Source organism: Tetrao urogallus, assembly GCF_951394365.1.
Source record: "Tetrao urogallus genome assembly, chromosome: 11".
NCBI classification, from domain to species: domain Eukaryota; kingdom Metazoa; phylum Chordata; class Aves; order Galliformes; family Phasianidae; genus Tetrao; species Tetrao urogallus.
Window position 1 is genome coordinate 12125545 of NC_136824.1, and position 24515 is coordinate 12150059.

Here is a 24515-nt window from a genome sequence, read left to right on the forward strand (position 1 = left end):
TGTGTGTGCTGGCAAGGAAGCACATGAGGGCAGAGGGAGTGAATCAGCTGCTGGTTTTTGCTTCAGATGCCAAACCAAAGCTTTAACCACTGGCTGTCACTGAGGATTCTATGATAACTTTCACAAGAACAGTTCAATGCATTTCACTCTGTTGTCACTTCTTTCAAAAACACTCTTGTGCAATGGTGTTTGTGTGGAATAGAAGTTGAATTTCACTGTGGAGATAGCTACATTTCAGTGGTGGGTGAAGTGATCCCAGCAGACTTTGTAAAGCACTTTGGGATTCTTACAGATGAAAGGTGCTTTACAAATGTCAGGTATTGTTATACACCACTTAGGAGAAATGTTCCCATTTATTCCCCCGAATTTACTGTTGAACGTTTTGAGATAATCGCCATTGCTGATAATAACAGTAAGAATAGAACACTGAAAGCTGCAGACTGACTGTGTAGATTTTTCTGTATTCTGCTTGTCTGTAATAGGAGGTTGCATACTGATAAGGAATTTTTTGACAGTGCAATTATGGAGAACTAGCAATTTTTCACATTATGTGGTCAAGGTGCAACTGTCTTATTTACATGGCTGCACCATTTTCAGCCCAGGGTTATTGAAAAGATTCAGCAAAAGGTAAAGTGCTTTCATGATGATATTCAAATCAGGATAGCCCTCTATTTGGGCCATTTGTTTTATTGTATTATCTCTCTATATTTGTCTAAGTTTTATTCACTCATTTTATCAATAGTCTATTCAAATGCAAGACAGATTTCTAGCAATGCTTATCCAAGCACCTGTTAGAATTTCTTGGAGAGATTTCACTGCTTATCTTACCACAGGTACATACAGTTTTACTTTTTTACTTTTTTTAGCATAACAGAATTCATAACATAATCCAATACTGACTATAATAGGAATGTGAAAGGCTGTTTTGCCAGGTAGATTAGTAAGCTGAAGTTGCTTATGTTCTCTTTTATATCACTTACTGCTATGCTTTAGCAAACCAAATGGTCCTTTTAACACTGGAAAACTATCCTATGCCAGCAGTTCTCTCAATTGCATAATACCTGAACATAAAGACTAACATTTCCTCTTCATCATCTGCTTCCCAAGTCTCATATTTCTACCTTCCAGTTGGTTTATCTCACTAACCTCTGGCTCTGTCCCTTTCTCATCATCTTCTCCTGAACACTGGGGAGAGAAAGGAGTAAAGTCTGTATTAACCCACTAGTTGATGCTGACAAACTGGTACCTAGGAGTCCTTTTGGAGGTAGTTTTTGGCTGAGTAAAAGTGGGTGGAAGACAGAATGCCCAATAAGAAATCATGTCATCTAATGTGGGACTCATTTTTTCAATACCTTGTAAAAAATGTATGTGCAAGGGAGTTGAATCTATCTCTAAGGAAGTCATACAAGCCCCCCTCCTGTTTTAAGTATGTTTTAGTACCTTTAGAGAAAATGTAAAAGCATTAAAATGTGTAGGACTACCTTCTCTCCTAGCTAGCTAACAAGAACACTTTCCTGGCTAATCCAAAAAGACTAGCTCCAGGGGAAAGTGTTAAATGCTTAAGAAGATCTTAAGTGTTGCTGAGGTCCATTTTATTGTTCCATTTCCTTTTCAAGAATTCTGAGAGTGAGCTCAGTGCAGTGGAGAACTTTGCCCACTGCACTTGTGTACAGGATTGTGGCTATGGCTATATGTATCCTACGTAAATTCCCATAAATCCTTTCTTCCTAGCGTACTGACCTATCTTTTACCTTCAGCAGCTCTGGTCAAAATTACCATAAAAGATCAGAGTGCAGCTTGCAGGTCACTGTGACCATAATTTGGCCATGCTAGTATATTTACTCTTGTTAATAGAGTTTAATTCTTCCTATTCTTCCTTATTGCTGCTTTTACCTTGTTCTCTCCCTGTGGAAGTTTAACCCCTGAGTGTCCTTGAAGGAAGAAAAAACTCAGAATTCTGGGAACAGTGTGATAGATTTGTCACACACGGAAGGAAGAAAGAAGCACACACAGATCTACAGATTTAGGCACAGAGGAGTAACAGAAGTTGATATGGTTTTGTGGGCTAACCAACAATCTGTGTAAAGGACTTAAATAAAAAGAAGGCACTTTTTAGTAAGAAAACTAAAGAAACCAGTGAAGCAATCAGAGTTAGTCAGATATGTGATTTAAGACGCAAGGAAAGGACTTTCTGAAACCTCTTGCAAAAGGAATTTTAAAGATAAAGATTTCATAATGTCCAGACTTAGCACAGCAAAAACTAAATGCATGAAATGTCTTTCAAATACCAACACTTCAAGTGATACAATATTCTTGAGTGTTTAGTTGAATAAGCAAGTAAGCATAAGAAGACTCATGTTCATGATATGATAGATGGTGGATTCACCTAACTCTTCCCAGAGATTTCTTTATGGAAACCACCAAAGAACCTCTGTAATTTAATCACCAGCCACTGCAATTGGCTGACTGCCTGTTAATTGCTCAGATGATTCCCAAATTGTCAGACCAACAGTCCATCCAGTGATTCATTGGGCTGTCACTCTATATAATGAAAGCAACAAATATAAGAAGCAGTGGCTAGAATGAATCTTCCCTTGTAATGTCATCCCCAATTTTTTCTCAGGATCCAATCCATTAAAATTGTTCAACCTCTTTAAAAGTTAAAAATCTCATTGTTGCTTGTCTCACACTCCTAAAGAGCAGTTTTAAGTTATACTCCAAGGTGATTCTGCAAAAAAGTCACCAAGGAAATACATGCTTTGATGGATAAGCCTAAAAAGTTTGGGCAGGGATTTATCAACGTTTTATTGAGTAATTTTTGTTTTATATTTTACTGACAATATGCAGTGACCACCCATCCACCCTTTCAAAACAGCAAGGTTGTGCCTTGTCACTATTTCTATTCTGCAAAGTACAGATACACAACTTTTTTTGCAGTCAGTGTTTAAAAAGTATTTCCTAACACAAGGAACTAACATCCTCACACTTTTTTTCTTTTTTTTGTGATAATTTTTCCTCTGTGCCCTATCAGTGAATACTTCCAGTCACACTTGTAACAACTGCTTTTACTTCCCAGGGCCTAAGGATGATCCCACAAAGCCTCCCTGAGGTTTCAGCCGATGCTGCAAAGAGACAGAGGCTGTAAAGACAAATTTGATTCCGGGTCTCTGCTTTGTGGCTTCTCTTTCAAAACCTCTCTGTACTTCTTAGGCAAAGCAAATGTCAGAGCGCAGACAATTCTGTACAATTAGAGATATTTGTACCTCAAAATGTACTCTTTCAGGATATTCTTGATATTTTTATGATGTACTACAATTAGCAGAGCCTACAGCACAAAATCCTACATTGTGCATTCCACTACCTTTCTCTGCATTTCCCATGAACAAGAATGCTCTGACAACACCGCCTGCTAGCTGCTTCTCATTCTGCAGGAAAACCTATATATCTTGGCAACTCTTAACATTTTTGGATCTTCAGAAACCTTGCATGTCCTAAACCTAACGCAGTAAAAAAAAAATAGTAGCAATTTAATTTGCAGAAAGAAAATGTCATAATGGACAAAGAACAAACTGTGACATCTATATTCGCAGGCAGATAAAATACCTTGCCTTTTAAAAATTGACTTCATGATGTTACAGGCTTGTTTAAGAGTACATGTAACTAACCTGATATCCATCTTAAAAATAATCTTACTTTCAGTTCATTTATGACAATAATATTCTTAAGCATGGAGATATGGAATAAGCTCACTGGTGTGAATTTCAAGGCTTGAGTGCTGCTGCCATCTACATGGCAGGAAGACTATAAACCGAAACAAACAACAATACGTTTGCTGCATTTTACTTGGCACGCTGTTTGCCAGTGTGGCTATGGAAAATCAAGTTATGAAACTGGACAGAATATTTGATTGCCTTAAGTTTCTGTGTGGGAAATTTGTAGTGACTTAAGAGTTCTCCAGATCCGTATTAGTAAGAAGTTTACAAATTATTTATATAAAATCTGAGAATAAATAGGAAAAATACCATTATTTTACTAGTTCTGGATACTGTTAATATTTTTCTGCTTGCTGAGTATTAAGCTTCCAAATGCTAAAAATAAATACAAAAATAATTCTCTCAGTTGCTGTAAAAATGGAGGGAGTGATGTACTTAATTAAACGACATATATTACTCGAGTGATGGTACTTTTCCTGGCTATCTTACTGAGCATATTGCCAGAGGAAGAAAAATAGCTTTTAGCCCTACATTGTGAGACACTTAACGGGAAATCAGGCTGCAAAGCTCTGGTCTTTAGCTAAAGTTTGTAGAACTACATAAAAGGATAAGTGCAATTAAATTAGTACTGTGTAACAATTTCATCAGGTATACAGTCCACCCTAAAAGAAAACAGCAGGTATTTAGATATCCTAACGTTTAACATTGTTTAAGAACTTGTGCTGCCTCGCTTTGGCAGGTATATTTGTACTTACTGATCATACTGTAGCCAGGACTCCCATATTCATCAGAAGGTGGAGAAGGCAGTGTTTACATGAGGTACCTTTGTCCTGCAGCACAGCTCCTGGTCATCCTTTAGACTATCCAGCAGCTGCCATTCAAGAGGTAAACTTCCCATGGTCCTCGATTAGACAATTCTGACTTAGTATTTTTTTTACTTTGGTTGCATCTATAGATGTGTTACTTCTCAAATAATATTGTTGAAGGATCTGTAATAATAATAATTACTTGGGGATCAGTGGACTCAAATCATAAATCAATGGAGTCTGTAGTAATACTACCAAGAACTCTGCCAAGCACTTCATACTGGCTTTTCCATGAGTGAGGGAAAAGGTAAAGATCAATCCTCGAAATTCCTCTGCATGCTTATATCATACAAGAATGGCCTGTAAAAATCAACAGAAATATCTGAAACACGAGGAGCAGGACTTTTTCTTCATAGAACTAACATCTATTAGCTGTTCAGTGTTGGCACAGTGACTTTGAGATTTATGCTCTAGCTCATTCCCCTAGCTTGCTTTCAGAAAACATACTCTTTCAGAAGGAGTAAAAATCTGAAGTGATGCTCTTCGTTACATCCTTTCCCATTTTGTTTCCAGAATTTTCAACACCTTTAGCTCAGTCAGATATGCAAAATCATTTCCATTTATAGATTCCTGGTGCTTTTTGGAGCTTGTGGCTCTGTTACACAGTGGTCTTATCGAAGAGTTTCACTCTCTTCTCTCTGAATCTCATATAAGTATTTCAAGTTCTACGCCAATGTACTTTAGGGGCATTTTCCACTGTATTGGGGAAGAGCCTTGTTTAATAAAATACAAAAAAAATACAACCCAGGAATGGAAGTACATGATATTTCAAAATGCAATGGCTTGTATTTAGAGCTATAAATGAATGGTTCAGTATTTAGGGATGTTTTCAGGCAGAAATCTCCATCAGTGATCATTTAACAAGTATGAATCATTTGGAAAACTCAAAATCCATCACATTAAAGAGATGTCAATGACTTTAGGCTTGGGCTTATAATAAAGAATCAGTGGATTCTTATTTTTTTTTTAATATAACAAATTATAAGCATAACTATAGATATAGCATATATAGCTTATATATAAATATAACTAAACGATTTGAAAGCCAAATGTCTATTTTCAAGAAACACCCTTTCATAAAGCACACTAAAGCTCCAATTTTGTGCTGAGATAATATTGGTGTAATTGTGGCTTGCCACCAACTTACATGATATCCCACCCATCCTCCTGGCCTGAGCTGCTTGTTACTCCTCTGTTCAATGCACCGAGACTGGTGTTCGTGTTGACACAGCCTAGTCATATGAGTGCAAACATAAGTGAGGAGACATAAAAACATAGGCTGAAGTGGGGAGAAGCTGCTCTGTTTAGTGGTAGGATGTCCTAACGTTGCTTAAAACACTACAAATTGATCATTTGACTTAAAAGACCCTATGACTTCCGGAGGAAGCAAAAAGTAAAGCCTTGCTCCCCAAGCAGTGTAGGCTTTCATTAAACTTTTATCCCATACCTAAAATTTGGACGGGTATTCTAAAATATTATTATGTGACTTCTTTTGGTAGGAGTCTTCCAATGTAACACAACAGAGAGATACATTCATAATTACCTTGCAACTTTGTTGTAAAATCAATCTCCATAACAGTGAACAGAATGGTACATCAGAGTGCATTAGAACATAAATATTTCTTCAGTTATTACGGCTTATGAGAAACAATTGCAGGGGGTTAGTAGTATTTTTCTACAGAGCTCTAAAATCATCACTTTGATACACAAAGATTTTTCTAAGCAAGAGTTCATCCTGAGCACATACTGTATAGCTCTTGCTTGAAAGGCATCCAGAGCACACTGGAAATAGGTTAATTTTACTGGGACATAAATGTACCTAATAGGAAGAATTCTTGTCTTCCTGTGGTGGCTTAACAACCGATAGGCAGCTCAGCACCGCCACACCTCTCTCACTCCCCCTCCTTAGAAACACAGGGGGAGAAAATACAATGAAAGGAAAGAAAAGCTTGTGGGTTGAGATAAGGAGCAGTTTAATGAAAAGGGAAAAAAAACGCAAAGGTCATGTGGAAGCAAAAGGAGAAAAATTATTCATCCAGTTCTTGGAAAGCAAGGCCTAAGTACACTCAAAAAGGCCAACGCTTTCACAGAGTTCCCCCTTTCACCTTCTTTCAGCAAGATTTTATTGCTGAGCATTACATCATACAGTACGGAATATCCTTCGGTGAGTTTAGTTCAGCTGTCCTGGCTCTTTTTCTCCCCACCTTCAGCCCATCCCCAGCCTGCTGGCCTTTGGGGCAGCAGACCTGGAGACACAAGCCCAGAGCACAGCTAACTCCATCCTAACCAGTCACAGTACACGTACCTTGCTGATACAGCACCTGTAATTAGCGCAAAGCACACATAAGCATGTAGCAAACACCAATCGTCATCGCACAACCCGTTCCAAGGGCTGTCTGTATTGGCAGTCTGCTGATGTGCACTGCTTTAATGAATTAAAGACAAGCAATCAAATATTTTGCTACACAAATGTAATTGCTGCCACAGCAATACTGGGTGTTATGGACAAAGCCAGTTCCTTGAGCTCTGACACCTTTTTGAACACACAGTTATTTTTAAGAATACCTCGTAGAAATGGCTTTAGGAGATTTGCTGCTCTTGTACTAAGAACATGCAAGTCAGTAGATACTGATAAAGCAATAAAGTTGGTAGTGAAGGGAGATGGATGTTTCTGTGCCAGTGGAAGATTACTTAAGCAAAATAGTGATGACTGTTGATGAGGGTGTGTGGTGAAGAAGATAGCAAGGTTCAAGCTTTTGGTACATTTGGTTTACTGTCTGCAGATTTTTTGTAGTAAGTTCCTGTAATCATACTTTATTTTAATAACTTTAATTTTCACTTTCTTGATATTTTGATCTTTGATTTTAGCATAAAGTTTGAGATGGGGGCATATGTCAGCTGAAGGCTTGTACTGCTCTTGGCTGTGTAGAACTTGCATTATGCAAGTATAAATATGTCAGTGAAATTACTACAGACATCCAGCATGATAAATGAAAGACTGAAGCCATACCACTCCATGTCTAGATTGTTTAGTCACCATAAATCAAATATAAGCCTGTATAAACAAAAGGCATGGTTTATCTATGAAAATGACTCCTAAGAATAAGGAAAGCTTATGGTGTGATTTTTGGGTGGTCCTGTATGGATCCAGGAGTTGGATTCAATGATCCTTACGAATCCCTTCTATCTCAGGACATTCTGTGATTCTATGAAAGCTCCTCCTGAAACATACCAAATATGTAAAACACATTGACTTTTCTATAAAAGATGTCATTTTATGCATGGTATACATAATTCCGAAGAAAGAAAATTAAATATCTTTATCTGCCCTGGGCTTCAACCTATTTTAATTGCTGTATTTTCAGTGGAATGAAATTCAAATACTATTTCTTACGATGTTGCAGTCAAATTCAAGCCATAGTAATAACAGCAACCTGGTTTGGTCACACCTACAGCCACGACATTTCCCCACAAAGAGGACAAGGATTCATCGCCAGAGGATCTTGTTGCACTAAAGAAATCCAATTTTCTAGATAAGGCAGATTATGGCTAACATAACAGGAAGCATAATATCAGGCTATGATTTCCACCATCATACAAATCCAAACAATGCCATCTTCAAGTCTCTTTGACTTCATTAGCCCTCCTACTATTGATAATACAGAAAGCAAATGTGCTGCTCAGAGAAGCAGACCAGCAGAAATCCCTCAGAACTCTACGTGATATATGAGTCTCATGAACCGCAACTATTTTCCAAACACAATCTTTTTTTTTTAAAAGGACAAAGATGTGTAACTTCTTTTCCCCATGAGCATAAACAGCAATTCAACAAAGTGCATCAGTTGAGAACTCAGATTGGCTTCTCCCATTTTCATACCAGAGCACCTTTATTCAGATTATACTGCTGGCAGTATAAAAGGAAAGTTCAGATGCTAGACATGACCAGACTTAAAATTAATTTCCCATGCAGACCTGTAGCACAAAATTGTTTATATTTTATTGTTTCTAAATATTCCAGTGCATTTTCATTTAAATAATAATAAAAAAAATCTCTATTTTTTCAAATTAGCCAAATGCTTTCTATTAGTGTCAAAATGCTATTGGCAATAAAAGTGAGAAGAAAGGAGAGAAAAAAATGAGTTTGATTATTTAAATTAGTTGCATTCAAAAGAATATTCAAACTGAAGCAAGTTTACAGTCAATCAGTACTTGGAATCACTGCTGTAGCTAATGAAAAACATCTAAAATAAGGACTCAATATTTTCTATGTTAGAAATATCAAATTAAATTGAATAACTGTAAATCTATTAGTGAGAGAAGTGTGAATTGAATTCAGTAAATCAGCAGAGAGCAGCTGACATTATGGAAGATATTTCTTCTGAAAATGAAGGTATAAAATAATAACCACAGCAAGCCACCCCATGTCCATTCCACCTTTATCTTATGTCTTGGCTGCTCTTGTGCATCTTCGTATTCTTTCAGCTAAGTGGGGTCTTCTAACACACCTTACAGGAGCACACCTTAGATATCCAGGGATGTGCCTTCATGTCATCTGGAAAAGAAAGAAACATATTTTGTTAAAAAAAAAAGAAAAAAGTTATTTGAAAATCTTTTTGTAGATTTAGAATCTATATTTTTGTAATGAAATTAAGACTCAGCATCAGCACAGTGGTGTTAAAAAAGCAAGAAATCGACATCCAGAAGATTTCTATTCTTTTCACATCATAATTGCAATTTACATGAGGAAATATGGAATCCAAAGTAGCTTAAGAGAATGCATAGCCTTCCTCAGAGTTTTTCTGTGAACAGTCCTCCTCTTGTCTTCTTCACCTTTTCGTTTTGAATGAAACACTTTCTAATAGAAACACAAAAAATAATTTCAGTTTATATCTAATAGAGGATTTGCATTTCCTATGGAAAAAGCATTTTCAAATTATATATATATATATATTTCAACAGAAACAATCCAGTGTTAGCTGTAAACAGTAGTAGTAAGAAGCTTTATTAATAAGGCATTAATAGCTAAATTTGTAAGGAGTAATCTCAGTCATCAGTTTTTAGCTTCATGACTTTCTCCCATTTAATTCATATATATTTATGTATTTACAACCTGAATTAAAAGTATTACTTAAATTAGAAGCACTGCTTATATACATTCAGCACTCTTTATGAGTACATGAAACACGCTGTTCTTTCCCAGCCTAATGGCTATCTTCTCAGTTTGTCCTATTGTCTGTCATCTATCTGCCTATCTATGTCTTAGACATAAAGAGAGACACATTTTCCTGTTGTCAACTATATAATCTTCTGATTTTACAGTTTCATTTACAAGGTCAAACCAAACCAAACAAACAAATACGAGCAATGCTGAATGATGATGGGACACAGCAACACATTCAATACAGTGAAATTCTTATGGGCCTAATTTCTGCAATTATCTCCAGACACTAGCATTTCATACTCAGCTAATTAGTATCCGATCTTGTTATATCTCCACATTTTCATTTCTATTTCCTGCAGTTCAGCCTCTAAAAGATTGTACTTTGGGAGCAGTCAAAGATCTCTCCCATCTCTGTGTCAAGGTCTACCTAGGACATGCAACTATGGCAGACTGTGAAAACTGTTTGTATTTTCACTGTTATCTGTCATATGATCAGAATCACATTCTGTCCTGAAAGAAGAAGGAAAAAATTAATATCTACGATGTTTTTGCAGTGAAGATATCACAGAGAGCAATCACGAGCTGCAGAAGGGACCAGCTGACTCAGCCAAACTTCCTGCCTACTGAAGGCCAAAGATAGAAAAAAATTTAATTCCAATCTACAGCTTTCAGTTGTTGCTTTGTTTTGCTTGATCAAGCTGAATTTTCCTCCATTACCAAAGAAAGCAACAACCTATTGCTTGATCTACTGCAATATGTCTGTTGGGGGAAAAAAGAGGTAAGGGGCATCTGTGTCTATATTGTTCCTTCTGACTTCCACTCAAATCTATTTTTTTAATCTCATGAGTGCTATGCTTGCAGAAGCTTCTTTAATGGGACTGCAGCACATATGAAAACTAAAACATCTGCAATTGTGTAAACTCCTGCTATGTCCCTGTCAGATTCAGACTGACAAAATTCAGAGCACTTTCAATACCCTTAACTCTTAAGCAATGCCCTACGAATAGGATTATCTGCCTTCTAGGGTTGTGAATTTTCCATCACTGTTTATGTAAGAATATTTGGGTGAATAGCTCAGACATAGAACTCAGACATCTAAGTTTGATCAGCTTCAGATTCTTTCTCGGTTTCTGTAAGTGCAGAAAAAATGACTGCTGAAATGGAAAACAATGCTATGACTATTTATTTCTACTGAAGAACCATTCTAAGATGCAGTGAATTCTTTACAGCAGTTTAATGTGATTAAAAGTTAAGTTCTACAAAATTCTGTTGCAATTCCTATTTGATTATTATGTTCAAGGCCAGAACAGAGTTTGAAAAGCCAAGGCTTTGCATATCAAACAGAAGTAGTCCTCAGCATGTAGGGAAAATGGCAGTGATAAACCTACTATTAGGCGTTTGAGAGAGAAGCCCAGTATCTCCTCTGTGTGAGGGCTAAATAGACGTGAGCCACTATCACAGATAATGGCAGCTTGTAGGCACATGAGGGGAGAAACTAAAATCTATTTCACTTAGACAAGAAACTGCAGTCTGACATTTACCTGTGTCCATCACACATGAAAAGTGTTTGCTGTGAATTATCCAAGAGAAAAGTGCAGGTTGAGGGGTTTCATTTCCTACCTAAGTGTAGCTTGGATCACACACTGAATACAAGAAATCACAGGTAAATCTCAGACTGGGGTCTTGGTTAGTCAGATGGATTCCTGCCATCTGAGTATAGGCCTTTTTTTCCATGACTGCTGGAGGCCTATCTCTGGAGCAGTAAGAACATGTACAGGAATATAAAGAGAGTGAAAGTAAAATAAGCAGAGTTCTCTTTATGTGATTTTAGAAAATTTAGATCACTTTGAAAATAACTTTCACTCTTATGTCAAGGTTAGAGGCTGCACTTTTCACCGGTAGAAAGCACAGTAAACAGATATGTCTACTAATGGCTATGTACTCCAGCCTCACTGATGCTGGCAGGAGATGCAACAAGGAACCGTGTCTAGAAATATTTGGAGTTCCTTTCTGGTATGCTGTTATACTTTCATCTTTTTCTCATCAGAAGGGATAATAAAGTGAAGATATTTCTTAACATCACTTTTGCACATATAATAACATATTCTAAATGCAACAGAGTCTGCAAAACAAACATAATGACAGCTCTTTAGTTAAAGTTTATAAATGATTGTCAGTTGTCCTGACACTGAATATGAGAGAGAGAGCTAAATTCACAGGTTTCACCAAATCAAATGCCGACCTTCCAGGCACTCTTAAATTCCAAGATCCATTTCAAAGTCAAAACACCTGAGAAACACTAGAGAAAATCTTACACAACTGAATGCCATATTATTGTTTCAATGTTTGCTACTAAAAGTAAGTAGTAAGTTTTAAGTGAATGTAGTCTGTTATCAAATCTCTCCTTTCAAACAAGCACTTCGGTCAGAAGTGTCTTAATTTCTTATCACAGAATTTCATCCGCACAAGGAGCAATAAATAATTCATGTTCCTGGCTCTTTGTTGTGTGTCCCTGAACTGCACAGAGCTGGAAGGCTGACAGCTGTGTCAGGACAAGCACCAAAGATCTGACATGACAAGTGACTAACAAGTTTCTTTCAGTCTATAGTGAAAGAAGACAATGGCATAAAGTGCAAAAACGAAATCCTGAAACAAAATGAAACTGTTTCTTTCTCTTTACCTAAGTGTTTGCTATGAGCTTATTTCCGACCCATAACCTCTGGTCATTTTATAGTACTGCCCAACCCCCTTTACTCCTCACATTCGCCTGGCCATTTACGCCTGTCCACGGATCAATATGAGCAATTCTTGGAGAAATACGATGTCTCCATGACAACCAAGCCACAAATTCTCAGTGGAAAGCAGTGAGACCAGTAGTGAAATCTCCTGAGGTTTTCAGACCTATAAGACAAGATGTCTTAAAATGCAGGAATGGACAGAAACAAAAGCCAGAGTAATTCATTGTTTATTACCAGTTTAATGATGTCAGATGGACCGCATGGAACTCAGTTTTTAAGTTTAGATGCTTTATCAACATGTATTTTTGCTAGCCAACATTCACCTCCTGATAGTTTTTTATCCTTTCCATTACTTCACATAGACATGCAGAATGTAGAATTGGTATTCAAGTTCCCATCCAAATGTGTGCACTTTGCTACGCATAATAATTTAAATCAAGGTTCAAATTAATGTTATCTTTAATGTACATTAATTCTCACCTCAACACTTTCACATCACGTTGCTGAAATTCTTTTTCACCTTAGAACAGACCTTGGAACAGATCTTGGGCAACGCACACTTTCACACAGAATCATTGTAGAAACCATTGTACAGATGGTTTCTGAAGGATGCACCATGCACCAGAAACAGCTTGAGGTGGTCATGGCAAAGAAATTACATGGCTCTCCTTCCCAAGTAGATTACGTATTTCTTTCTAAATCTCATACTGCCTTCTGCTGTACAGCAGTGAGTTCAAGCTAACGTGGCTTTAAAATGAATACGAATTTACAATTCATTGGTTTCAATTATTCTAACGTATACTTGTGTTCATTTCTGTGGAAAAGATGAGAAAGGAATGTAGTTCAAATCAGGTATATGACGGCAGTTGAACTCCCAAGGAATCTTGGAGGAGTGGAGTGTGCTGAAATATAATCCCCCAGACAGGGGTCCTTTCTGGGTTCTGAGATGACTTAGGGGACCTGACATGGATTTCAGACTGCACCCTTTGACTGAAAATTAAATCTCAGCAGTGTTCCTTGGGGAAGGATCAGGGGACTGTTGGCAGCTGCCCCCTGTCAGCACAGGCTGCAAGATTTGGAAATCTCTTAACTAAGCTGACAGGCCACAGAGACGATGAATCAAAAATATGATACACGGATCAGCACACAAAGATGCAAGAGGGTACACAGAAACCAGATAAAGCAGGGGAGGAAAATACTGAGTGAAGAAAGATGTTTAACTCTTTTGTTAATGAGTACTATGTGCAGGTTTCATATATGGTGTATGTGGATCAAGCCCATAGACTGTTTGTAAGATTTTAATATTTAGTTGCATAGAATGTTTTAATCAGCTGTGATTAGATGTACTTCATACTTGTTTCCCCTTGGGTTTCATTTAATGAATTTCTTAGATATTCCATAACTAGGAAGATAATGATAGTACATGAAGATAAATCTTTTAGACACCAAAAATAATGCACTTTATGGATGTTCTTGTATTTAACTGAATCAATGTTAAGAGTCATTAAAATGAAATAATGGTTGTGAACTGATTTAGAGAAAAGAATCAAGCTATTTAAAACTACCAATTTGCTTTCCTCCAGAGATACAGTATTTGAATGTCCACTGCTAAGTTTAACTGCAGCATATACAGTGCTTCTAATTTTTCATAACCTCATTCTACCTTCAAAGGGTCAGACATCGCATATATATTAAATAAGAAGTGTAGTCCAAAACTAATTATAATGAACTAGTTGTGTCAGCTTTCTTTTTGGACATAAAGACCTTATCCTTTCTAAGACCTGAATTCTTGATGAAAGAGGAAAGGATAACACCGTGACCCCTAGAGGTGACCGTTAATTTGACACTGCAGCTGCTAAAAAGGAAACAGCATTACAGTGTGCCTTTTTTACCGACCCAAAAGCTGTGTCAGATTTATCACATGATACTTGGTAACTGCCTTGAAATGGTTCTCACCTGGATTCTCAGATTCTTCTAAGACACATCTGTCAGGTGCACCCTCTGCATCTTGGAAGTTTGCCGAGTTTGAGCTCTTGTCATGCTTCAGCACACTAACTGGAGCAATAAAGAATAAAAACAGAGAGGGAGAGACGTAATTTATATTTAGAAACAAAAACTTCCTGATATTCTGCAGACCATTCAATGTTGAAGATGTATTTTATAAATACAAGTGATAGACTGAAATAAAACCCAAACTCAAAATACTTATAGGCAGCCATAACACTGTTGAAAAGTCTATAGACAAGAATTCATCTGGGGAGAAGTTTGAGGCACTGGCTCAATCCTAAAATAAGAACATAATCTCATAACCATAAAAAGTGCTATCCTGTTTCATGAAAGAACGCAGTATACAATATCAAAGACTAGTTAGCTGGTTTAGTAATGGCTGGAGACAATCAGTAGGAAGAAAAAAATATGTTAAGATGAAAATATGTTGAATATAACAAGCTAGAACGTGCAATAAAATCAGTTGTAACTCAACATGCAGTAGGATACAGGTGGAAATGCAGTTTAGAGATGGTCAAATTTGATTCTTTTCATTAATTGCTAAAAATATTTTCATTTTTGAGTAGGGAAATATTTTCATGGAAATAATTATTTGTCAATATACAACTTGTAGCCTTCCTAGCTTTCAACAAATTCCACATAGGTTTTCCTGAAAAGCTTAGGGGTATTTCTCTTGACAGTGTTCATTTCTTTCTCTTCTGCTTTTATGAACCCAGAGCTACATTACAGAAAAGCAGACTAAGGACTAAATCTCAAATATTCAGTGCCCTTGAAACTCTCATTTCTTAAGGAAACAGTGGTGACTGGCATTAATAAAGACATTTTTTCTAATATCTTTAAAAGTAAGCAAAGTCCTAGACTTCAAGCTAGACCATGTGGATGAGGAGCACAGTGGCTACAATTCCAGTTTTGTCCTGTATTCAAAACAAGAAATGTATTCCCTTTTTGCATTTGATGGATTTTTTTTTATCAGATGAATATTTGCTGAACAATTAATTTCAGAGCCCATTTAAATTTTCCAAAAATTTGAGTGAATTAAAAAAGCCTCAGTGTACAATTCAGATAGGAAGATGTCAAAATGCACATATTCCACTTTGTTATTTTGTACATTCCTTTGGTTTGCAGCTACTGACCCCAGGTCATCAAAACTTCCCATAATTCTCAACTCTGACATTTACCCAGAATCCATGTGAATCAATCATGCTTCAGCATGACTGTGGAGGCAGATCCTTGAAAATACAACATTACGACATAATAAAATAATAAAATCTATGACACTGTACATTTCATCTGGAAAAAAAAAAAAAAAAAGGAAATTAAAAGAAGTTTAAAAGTAGATTTTGCTAAGAATAGCTGCCAGAGATGGTAAGTACGCGGCATACAAACTGCCTAGGAATAGCAGGAACACAGGTTACATTTCTAACATTACAAAAAATGACAGTGGACTTGGATCAGCGGTCAACCTCTCCACATAAGGAAGAATATTAGTTCATAACTCTGCCATGGAAGTGTTGACAATACAACCTGCATTAGGAAAACCGACACTGAAGAATAACTTAAAATAAATATGTTCTTTTCCATGAAAAACTATGATGTGCAGGAAAAAAATGTCTTCAAAGATTTTTGTGTTTTCCTCGGATTTTTACAACATCTAAACAATTTTCCATACCATCTGAAGGCTGGCATTCCCACTTCAAAAAGAAAAACTGGAAACCACGAGTTTGCATATTATATTTAGACATTTGTTTTGTTCCCAATTTATTACAACACTTTTTCTAAAACAGTTCATTCTATCAAGTACTCAGCTCTGTTGTGCTGAGTGATAGATTGAGCCATTACAGCAGCATGAATTTATAAGACAGAACTCTTCTGAAGCAGAGCAATAAGAAAATTTCCAACAGAGAACTTTGTGGTAAAAGGGCGAAAACAAAGCATACAGCAGCACCTCTAGAGAGAAGGAAAAATCACAAAATCACCTCTCTAAAAAACTAACACTGACCAAAAATTCAGAATCAGCCTTTTGAAATGGAAACCTCCCAGCTTCAGGATCAACTGTGAATAATGTTTTCATTCAGTAAGTGACTCTGAGTTTCTCTTGGGTCTAGTTATAAGAAGCGACATAATTTGAGCTTAGTTAAGATAAGGGGATTCCAGTGGAAGAACAACAACAACAACAAAAAACTGGCTTGGTGTTTAATTTAATATGTAATGTGGTGCTGAAGCAAAATATACACCTCTGAAACAGATCTTTGATGGGGATGGACCAAACAGTATAAACTCATTATCATATATAACACATTTTTGATTCAGTTCAGCTCATTCTGTTAACTAAAAGAATTGAAATGCTTAAAGCAGGGCTACTGGGTGCACAGTTTTCTAGGCATCCCCACAACCAGACATGAAATCACATCTCTCAGCTGAGATACATGCGGAACATGCACCAAGATTGACACAAAATGTGTCTAAAAGTTTAGCAGAGTAAAGGCTTTGGCTCAGGCCTGGGCCAAACACGCAAAAGTGACATAATAGAGGGGTCTGTTAAAATACTGATGTAGGGTTGTGGAAAGAGCTCTCAGTTAAACACGACTTGGAGGTATAAGGAGCAGATAGCTGTAAATCAGAAAGTAGTGGGAAGGCTTGGAAGAGATAACGAAGAGATCTGATTTCGTTCTTTATTCTAATGCCAGAAGAAACACCAGATAGGCTGAGAACTGGTAATGATGAGATGACAGCTGACATAGATGACATCAGGACACTATGAAGTGATGGGAGATACCAGAGAAGATGGAGTTATAGAAGCCCAAGAAGGACAGAAGTGAGATGAGAAAAAGGGATCAGGAGCAGAGCTGATATAACCTGATGTGATGGAAAACAGTGATGAAACTTTCACTGATGGCAGGTAGGAAAGGAGTTACAGGAAGAGTTTAAAAGGAAGCAGAAAACAGAGATGGAAAGGGCTTTTGCAGAGACAGAAAAGCAAACCTCAATTAGCTATAGCTAAAGTAGAAAGAGCTGCTGGAGAATGGTGGTCATCAGGTGAAAATGAGGCTGGCAAGAGGACCTTTCAGAAAATCAGGCTAGGGCCACTTGTGCAAGTGAGGGAATGTATCTTAACCTTGTCACTTACCCCACTGTACGCATATCTTCCTACATAGAACTCAGGCAGATACACTTCACAGTACCCTAGTTTATGATGTTACATAACAGTGTAGTGAGAAAGAAAGGGATTTAGGCAGATGCCTCCAGGTCTTTTTTTTTTTTTTTTTTTTAAACATCAAGTTACATGCTCAATTTGAAGAGGAAAGTACCTTAAAAATATCATAGAAGATGGAAGAACAAAGGGAATTGAGAAGTTAAAAATAAGAAAAGAACAGTCTGGCCCAAATAAAGTATGAAAGTTAAAAAAAGCATTATATAATTTTTGGAAAAAAAATGTTTTTAAAATTCCATTTAAATAGATATCTACTTTACTATGTTATAGAATTTTATGCTCAAATGTCAGTAGTGGAAAGACAGTTCTGAATTTCTCATGCCCAGGACATTGGTGGAATTTCAGAACTAATGGAACCATTGACAGTACAATCTTTACTCGTTCTGAGGATACCCTGTCCTATACTGGGTTTAAATTAATCCTAACATTACTTTTGATTCCATTTGAAAGATAATTTGTGTAGCTCAAGTGATGTAAATATCTAGAGTGTAAATAAGCCCTAAATCTACAAGTCAGAGAAAAAAGTTAAGCATCAGCCATTTCTGATAAAATGACCCCAATTATTTTTTAGCTCAGTAAGATGTAATTTAAGTTGCTACATAGATAATAGAAATTACTCTTGTTAAGTAAGGTAAAAGGAGAAATTTCAGGGAGTCAAATGACATCAAACAGCATGTTAAAATGAGGTACATCTTCCTTGTACGGAACCAGTCCTGAGAACTGCAGTAATTTTTTCCTGATACATATTAATAAGCTCTTAAGAATTGTTTACTGAACTTGATTGTCTTATGTTCTAGCACTAAAAAGACAGGCAAAATAGGTGTAAAATTTAGAATAGCAAATGAATGCTATCACAGTGCTCAATGAAACATTCATGTAAACAGTTTCCAAATATTTCAAATGCAAAAAAGAAACCGAAACAAATTATTTCCATAAAAATATAATGGACTCATCCGTGATAAGTCTATGAAAGAATGGTCTTTATGTGAGAGTGCTGCAAAATGATAAGCTCTTCTTTGTGAATTTGTACCAATCATGGCAACAGCCAATCACTACCTTATTTCTTCATGTTATGTTTGAAGCCCTGAAAGCCTTGTTCCACTCAGAAATGAACTATCACATACCAAACTCCAAGAAACCTGTTCTTTATACCAACTTGCATAGGGCAGACATATTGGAGAAAGCTTGCAGAACACAGGTGAATCAACAAATAAACATTTCTTTCTAATAAGATGCTTTGTGTATTCATCAGAGGGATTAATAATTTGAAGAGAAATTATTAAAAAAATATATAAAAATATTAAAAACAAAAAACAAACTGTTGATAAGTATTCATTTCCAAAGGGCTTTAAACCAACTCTGCTGCAATGCTGCAATGGCAGTTCCAGGATGCCCTAGGCCTACAGTTACCATATTACACCCAAGGAGCTGGGCTGACAGCTGGGAAATGCTTAGGGTATCATTTTAAAAAGGACGTTTCTTAGTAAAACTTCATCAGAAATGTCTCCAAAACTTCAAACTGAATCTCAGGTTCCAAAACTAGTCTTCTTTTATTATTTGTTTTGTTTTATATTTCTGTTCCACAAATTTTTCCCACTCTTCCCTTAAACGTCTAGAATTTTTGCACCCTACATCCTGACTTGCTTTAACATGGGAGGCTCTATGCTATACACATAGGGAAGCATCTCCTTTTGTCTGTTTGGATAAGTTCCTGATAGCTTCATGTCAACCCCCCCAGCTCTGGTATGAGAAAAGGTGCACGAGCGCTGTGCATCTCCGTGACATCTGTGATTAACAGTCCTTTGTTGCTTCCTCTTTCAACAGCTAAGGATTAGTGGGCTACATTGTTTTTTTTCCCCATGTATTTTGATGCTAACCTAAAAGGAAATAATTATTTCACTAATACAAAAAATGCAAAAGGTACTCATGTGAAATAGTATGGTGAAATAGCAGGTGAAATAGTAGCAGTACTTACTACAATCAGCTAGAAGCAAGAAAATAATGAATCAACTCCAGACTGCAAGGAGCACCTTCCCTTACAGTGGGATGAGAGCAGTGCAATGGAACAGTGTAGCAGCAGCCTGGGGCTGTCGCCTAGGTGTTACCAATGCTGAATAGAGCACACGGATGACCTCACAGCTTTTGCAGGTGATACTCCTGTTCACAGAGCCTGCTATGGGGTTTGCCTTTGTTGCCACAGTGTGAACATTGTTGAATCATTCTCAGTTGTTATCCAGATCGTTTTCTGAAAAACTGTTGCCTTGCTCTTACCTCCCATCCTGTCTGTATGCAGACTAACCCAAGTCCACCTAGAAACCTTGCTTTCCAAATTGAATTCAACTTTTTTTTCAACTGTTTTTTTCCCAAATCATTTCTCAGGCCATATAACCCCTAATTCACTCGAGGGATGAAGGACATCAGTTGTTGGTCCTTTCATAGTCTTTAGTCCCATTAAAAATAAACAAACAAGAAATCCCAGCATGGAGCTAGTCACATTGGAAGCTAAAGTAATTTAAATCCTTGCATTAAATGCAGTAACAGGTCCAAACACTGACGTGTATTACATGCACAGCTCATTCTGCAAAAATATGAACCACGCACCCAGAGGAGCAGGAGCTAACTGCTGCACTCTGTGTGCAAATGAAGTTCATTCCACTCCCTTCTTGAATTGCAACCAAATAACTTATCTCCTAGAAAAAGTCTAAAATCCGTTTTAAGATTTTTCTAGATTTTAAATTAAAACACACAAACAAAACAAAAACACACTAGAAACTCTATTTTCCATCCCTCTCTATAACTATGAGGACAGAATTACCCCAGACAGGAAAACGAAAATTTTCAGTGATTTTTTTCCCCAATATACCTTGCAGTTTTATTCACCCGGAGGGACTTCCCTTCTTCTCGCAACTAAAATATGGCACTGTGTAACAAATTACATTCTCAAAGGACATCCGTTTTTGTTTCATTAGTGCAATGAAACATTCATTCAATTTTAAAGCAGTTGTCTCCATCTTAGTTATGATTTACACCAGAATGTGCCCATGTATTCTATGTACTGTATATAATAAAATACCCAACTAGTTAAATTTGTCTCAGTGGGTTCTGCTACAAGAAATAAAATTATTTCCCATAAAATCCCACAAAGCGTTTATTGCAAAGCTCAGAGCATATGCTTCTGTAAAACTTAGGAGGATTATGAAAAGGAAAATGTAACCTCGAGCCATCCTTAACTCTTCTACCACTACATACTGCTTTTTCTTCTCCATATCCTCTCTAGCCAGAAAGCCCACATGTCTTTTTGACAAAACATGATGTAGGACTGAGTCGTTTAATCAGTTGATTATCATTATTAGCACCTCTTTTTTTAAAATTATTAAATACATTTTTTTCTTATAGGAATTAGGAAAGAAGGCCTCACTGCAGTTCTGGTAGTTACTAAATAAATGTCATCTCCTATCCTGTCTGTACTTCTAAAAAATATAAAGCATATTAGAACAATGGTATTGGATAGTCCATACTGTAGATATAACTGCCTATCAGTACATCAATGTCTTCTCCAAAAACAACAAACAAATTGGGAAATCCATACTTCATATTTTTAAAATTACATTATTGCTAGTTTTTTTCATGAAGATAGATTTTTTGGGTATTCAACTGTAAAGTGCTTTTAATTACTTCTTTTACACACAAGAATTCTAGTTGTTGATTTCTTCAATTTTCTTTCAAAAACCAAAACGAAACAACAATGTGCAGCACTTTATGACACTCACATATCTCTCTGCATAATGTGGATCTTATCACTTGCATATCCTTTCTGTCTCTTGATCAAAGCTTTCCAAAAGGCTTAATCCACAGGGAAAAAAATATACAGAGAATCTTTATTAACCTCTTCTGTCCAGATTATTGTTATTATTTTGCATTATGGCCTTGAAGATGCATTACTGATAGGGAGGTAAAGCCAACTCAGCACAGCATGAAGCTCCTGAATGGCTGCTGTATGAAAGTGGAAGTACTTATTTCCAGGACATTTCTGTGATGCTCCCTACTGTTAAAATGTTATCTGACTTTAAAAGATTTTCAGTTCAATTGTAAGCAGTAAGTAAACTCAGGCAGTACAGTACTGTATACTGAAGAGTTTCACAAACTGGTCAAACAGGCATTATTCCAAGAAACTAATGTTGTATAGGACTGCTTCCTGGTGGCTGAGACCTCTGATTGGCAAAAGACAGCAGACTTTTCAGTCAGCAAGCTAGTTACCCATGGATGTGGCTTGAGGCTGACACACAGATTGACTGGTTCACACTAATTTACTTCACACAGATTCCATTTATCTCCTAGAAGATCCCCTGGCAGCAGCTTATAATGGCATATCCTAGGATGCCTGCCTGCATGAGTTTTTAAAGCGGCAGAGCTTGATGAATCTAAGTCCAGAAAACAGTTCACAGATTGAGGACTAGGTGCAATCAAAAAACATCAAGTAGCACAGCTGGGACTTGCTAGCTTGCTTGACTGGTTTGAGCAGCTGAGCATTAACTACGCTTGCTTTCCTGCTGGCAGCCCTGTGTCACTAGGACAAATAGGAGCACTACCTGACAAAGAAAAAGGGGGGGAAAAAAAAAGAAAAAGAAAAAAAGAAAGAGAAAAAAAAGAAAAAATAATAAAAGAAAAAAGCAAAAAGAAAAAAAAAAGAAAAAAATCAAAAGAAAGAGAAGAGGGAAGAGGATTATGGCATTACACAGAACACTATTAACAAAAGCAGGGAAAACTCATTAGAACATTTAATCTTTACGCAACTTGAGGATTATCAAGCTAAATAACATTCTAGTGTGCAAGTTTTGAGGGTAGGAATCTATAAAATTTCTTTTGGCCATGCTAAAAGTTGGTAAGAAAAAAAAGACCGGAAAAAATCTGAATCTGTTGCCATTTATTTCCTATTGAAAAGAAAATTATATTCAAGCTGGTAACACACGTACTGTGAATAACAGTTACCAGTACGCTGCGTTTTACAGTATAACAGTGAGATATGGGTCGATGTAATTCCTCACCTCCACGGAGAACAACAGACTTCAATAGGAGCAGGCTTATATTTTTAAAAAGACTAAAAACATAAGCTTGCACTGTAGCTCTCCAAACTCAGGTAGACAGAGGGTAATTTTAAAGTCCCTGTCAGAAAGGAAACAAAATTAATATTATTGGACAGCAACATTTCACAGCAAATGTACTGTGAGAGATACAAAGCACATTTAGTACTTAGGAGGTTAAAGACTCAGCTGTAGTGCTAGTTGATGAAAAAGTAGGATTAAGGCTTTAGTATGAGTCTTGACATGATCATGTTGTCTGCCTGCTGTCTTAAGCTTTGAAAAACAGCTGGGATCATCTTCTTCTAAGCTCCAACTCAAAGATGTTTAAGCAGTTCCCAATCCAATTAAACAGAGGTAAATATAAGGAAGGGCCCTACTGAGCCCAATCATCTTATTTCTTTAATGAAAAACGGCACAATTGTAGGTTACACAACTCCTTAATCTCACTTTAAACCTAACAGACTGCTGCTTTAAAGTGCACATGGCAGGCCCAGTTAACCCAAGCATTCTGTATTGGTGTGCTTAATTTTGGCCATTATCCGTTATTATGTTACTTGTAATCCTAAAAGCCTATGATTGTGTCCAGATATTTGGCAAGGATTGTACCTGGATATGTAGGGATTCCTCTTCTAAAGAGTAATGGATTAATTGGATACTTCTGTATGAGTAGTAGTTGGTTTTGTAGTGAAACTGCTGTGCAATTTTTAATTTGTGAACACCGCTTGCTTTCTCTTCTGTCCTTTAAACAAGTTGTCTTTTTGAACATTAGCCACGGTGCTGTAGGAACCTATATTCTCACCACGAACATAATGGCATTACAAAAATAACACTGCTGTTCATAGTGGACTGTTTACTAAAATCCTTGTCATAAAAATAGAAGAAAGATACAGAAATCCTGCTTTTCATATGGAATTTCATGTTCAATTGAGAAGTAGCTATTTCACACACACAGCCATGTTACAGTATTATTACCTAAGGGCTTGGTGCATTAGGCCACTTATTTTCCATCCAGTCTAAAAAATTTTGAGGTATGCATATGTAGTCATGCAATGCAGTGTAGGAAATATTTGCCAAGGTATTTTTTCAGTGATTAGACTTTATACTATAAAAGCAAAAATCCACATATGTAATCGTTCTGCATTATCCTACAAATACACAACGGGACATTCTCCAACAACGTAAAATCAAAATCTTAAGAGGGACTACTTCACATACTGGCTCCTCATCTCTGTAGAAGCAAGAAGAAAATGTAAATGAGCAGGAGTGGACATTTTGCAGTAGCTGTTACATTATGCATGATTCCTGGCCGCACAAGATTTAATTAATGATTTTCAGTTACATGCTTAAATTTTGTAGTGAACTGGTGTTTAGGGCAGCAAACTAGCATCTGACATATTTGTATTATTTTGTGTTTGTTCTCAAACAAAAACTGCTCCAATTAACCATCCCTTTTCTCATATTGTTGGAAACCTGTTTTGCATAAGAGGACAATGATTCTGGCCTCTGTTACAGAAGCATGACTCTAAATTAATTCAAATAGAGTTACACTTGTGATGCAATTGAGAACAAAATCTGGACGTTGCTGATCTGTAAATTAATTATATTAATAATGAATTTTCACCATCACTATCAGCTACAAGAGACATAAATTTGGAAAACAGATCCTTTCACTTCAAGCTCTAGAGAAATGAGAGGACAGGCAAGTAATGGTGAAAGAGTGGGTAAAAGAGAACCTCTA

The 24515-nt window shown here is 36.7% G+C and overlaps 1 protein-coding gene across 1 annotated transcript in view; it reads right to left on the reverse strand.

Moving 5' to 3' along the window:
- Positions 1–9075: 9075 nt before the first annotated feature.
- Positions 9076–24515, reverse strand: part of WDR72 (WD repeat domain 72) — a gene marked incomplete at both ends in the record, with an annotated part of 95962 nt that continues 80522 nt past the window's right edge. The window contains 2 exons of the mRNA XM_079540737.1: positions 9076–9131; positions 14435–14533. Of these exons, the coding sequence (XP_079396863.1) occupies positions 9076–9131; positions 14435–14533 (155 nt within the window). The remainder of the gene's footprint in view (positions 9132–14434; positions 14534–24515) is intronic.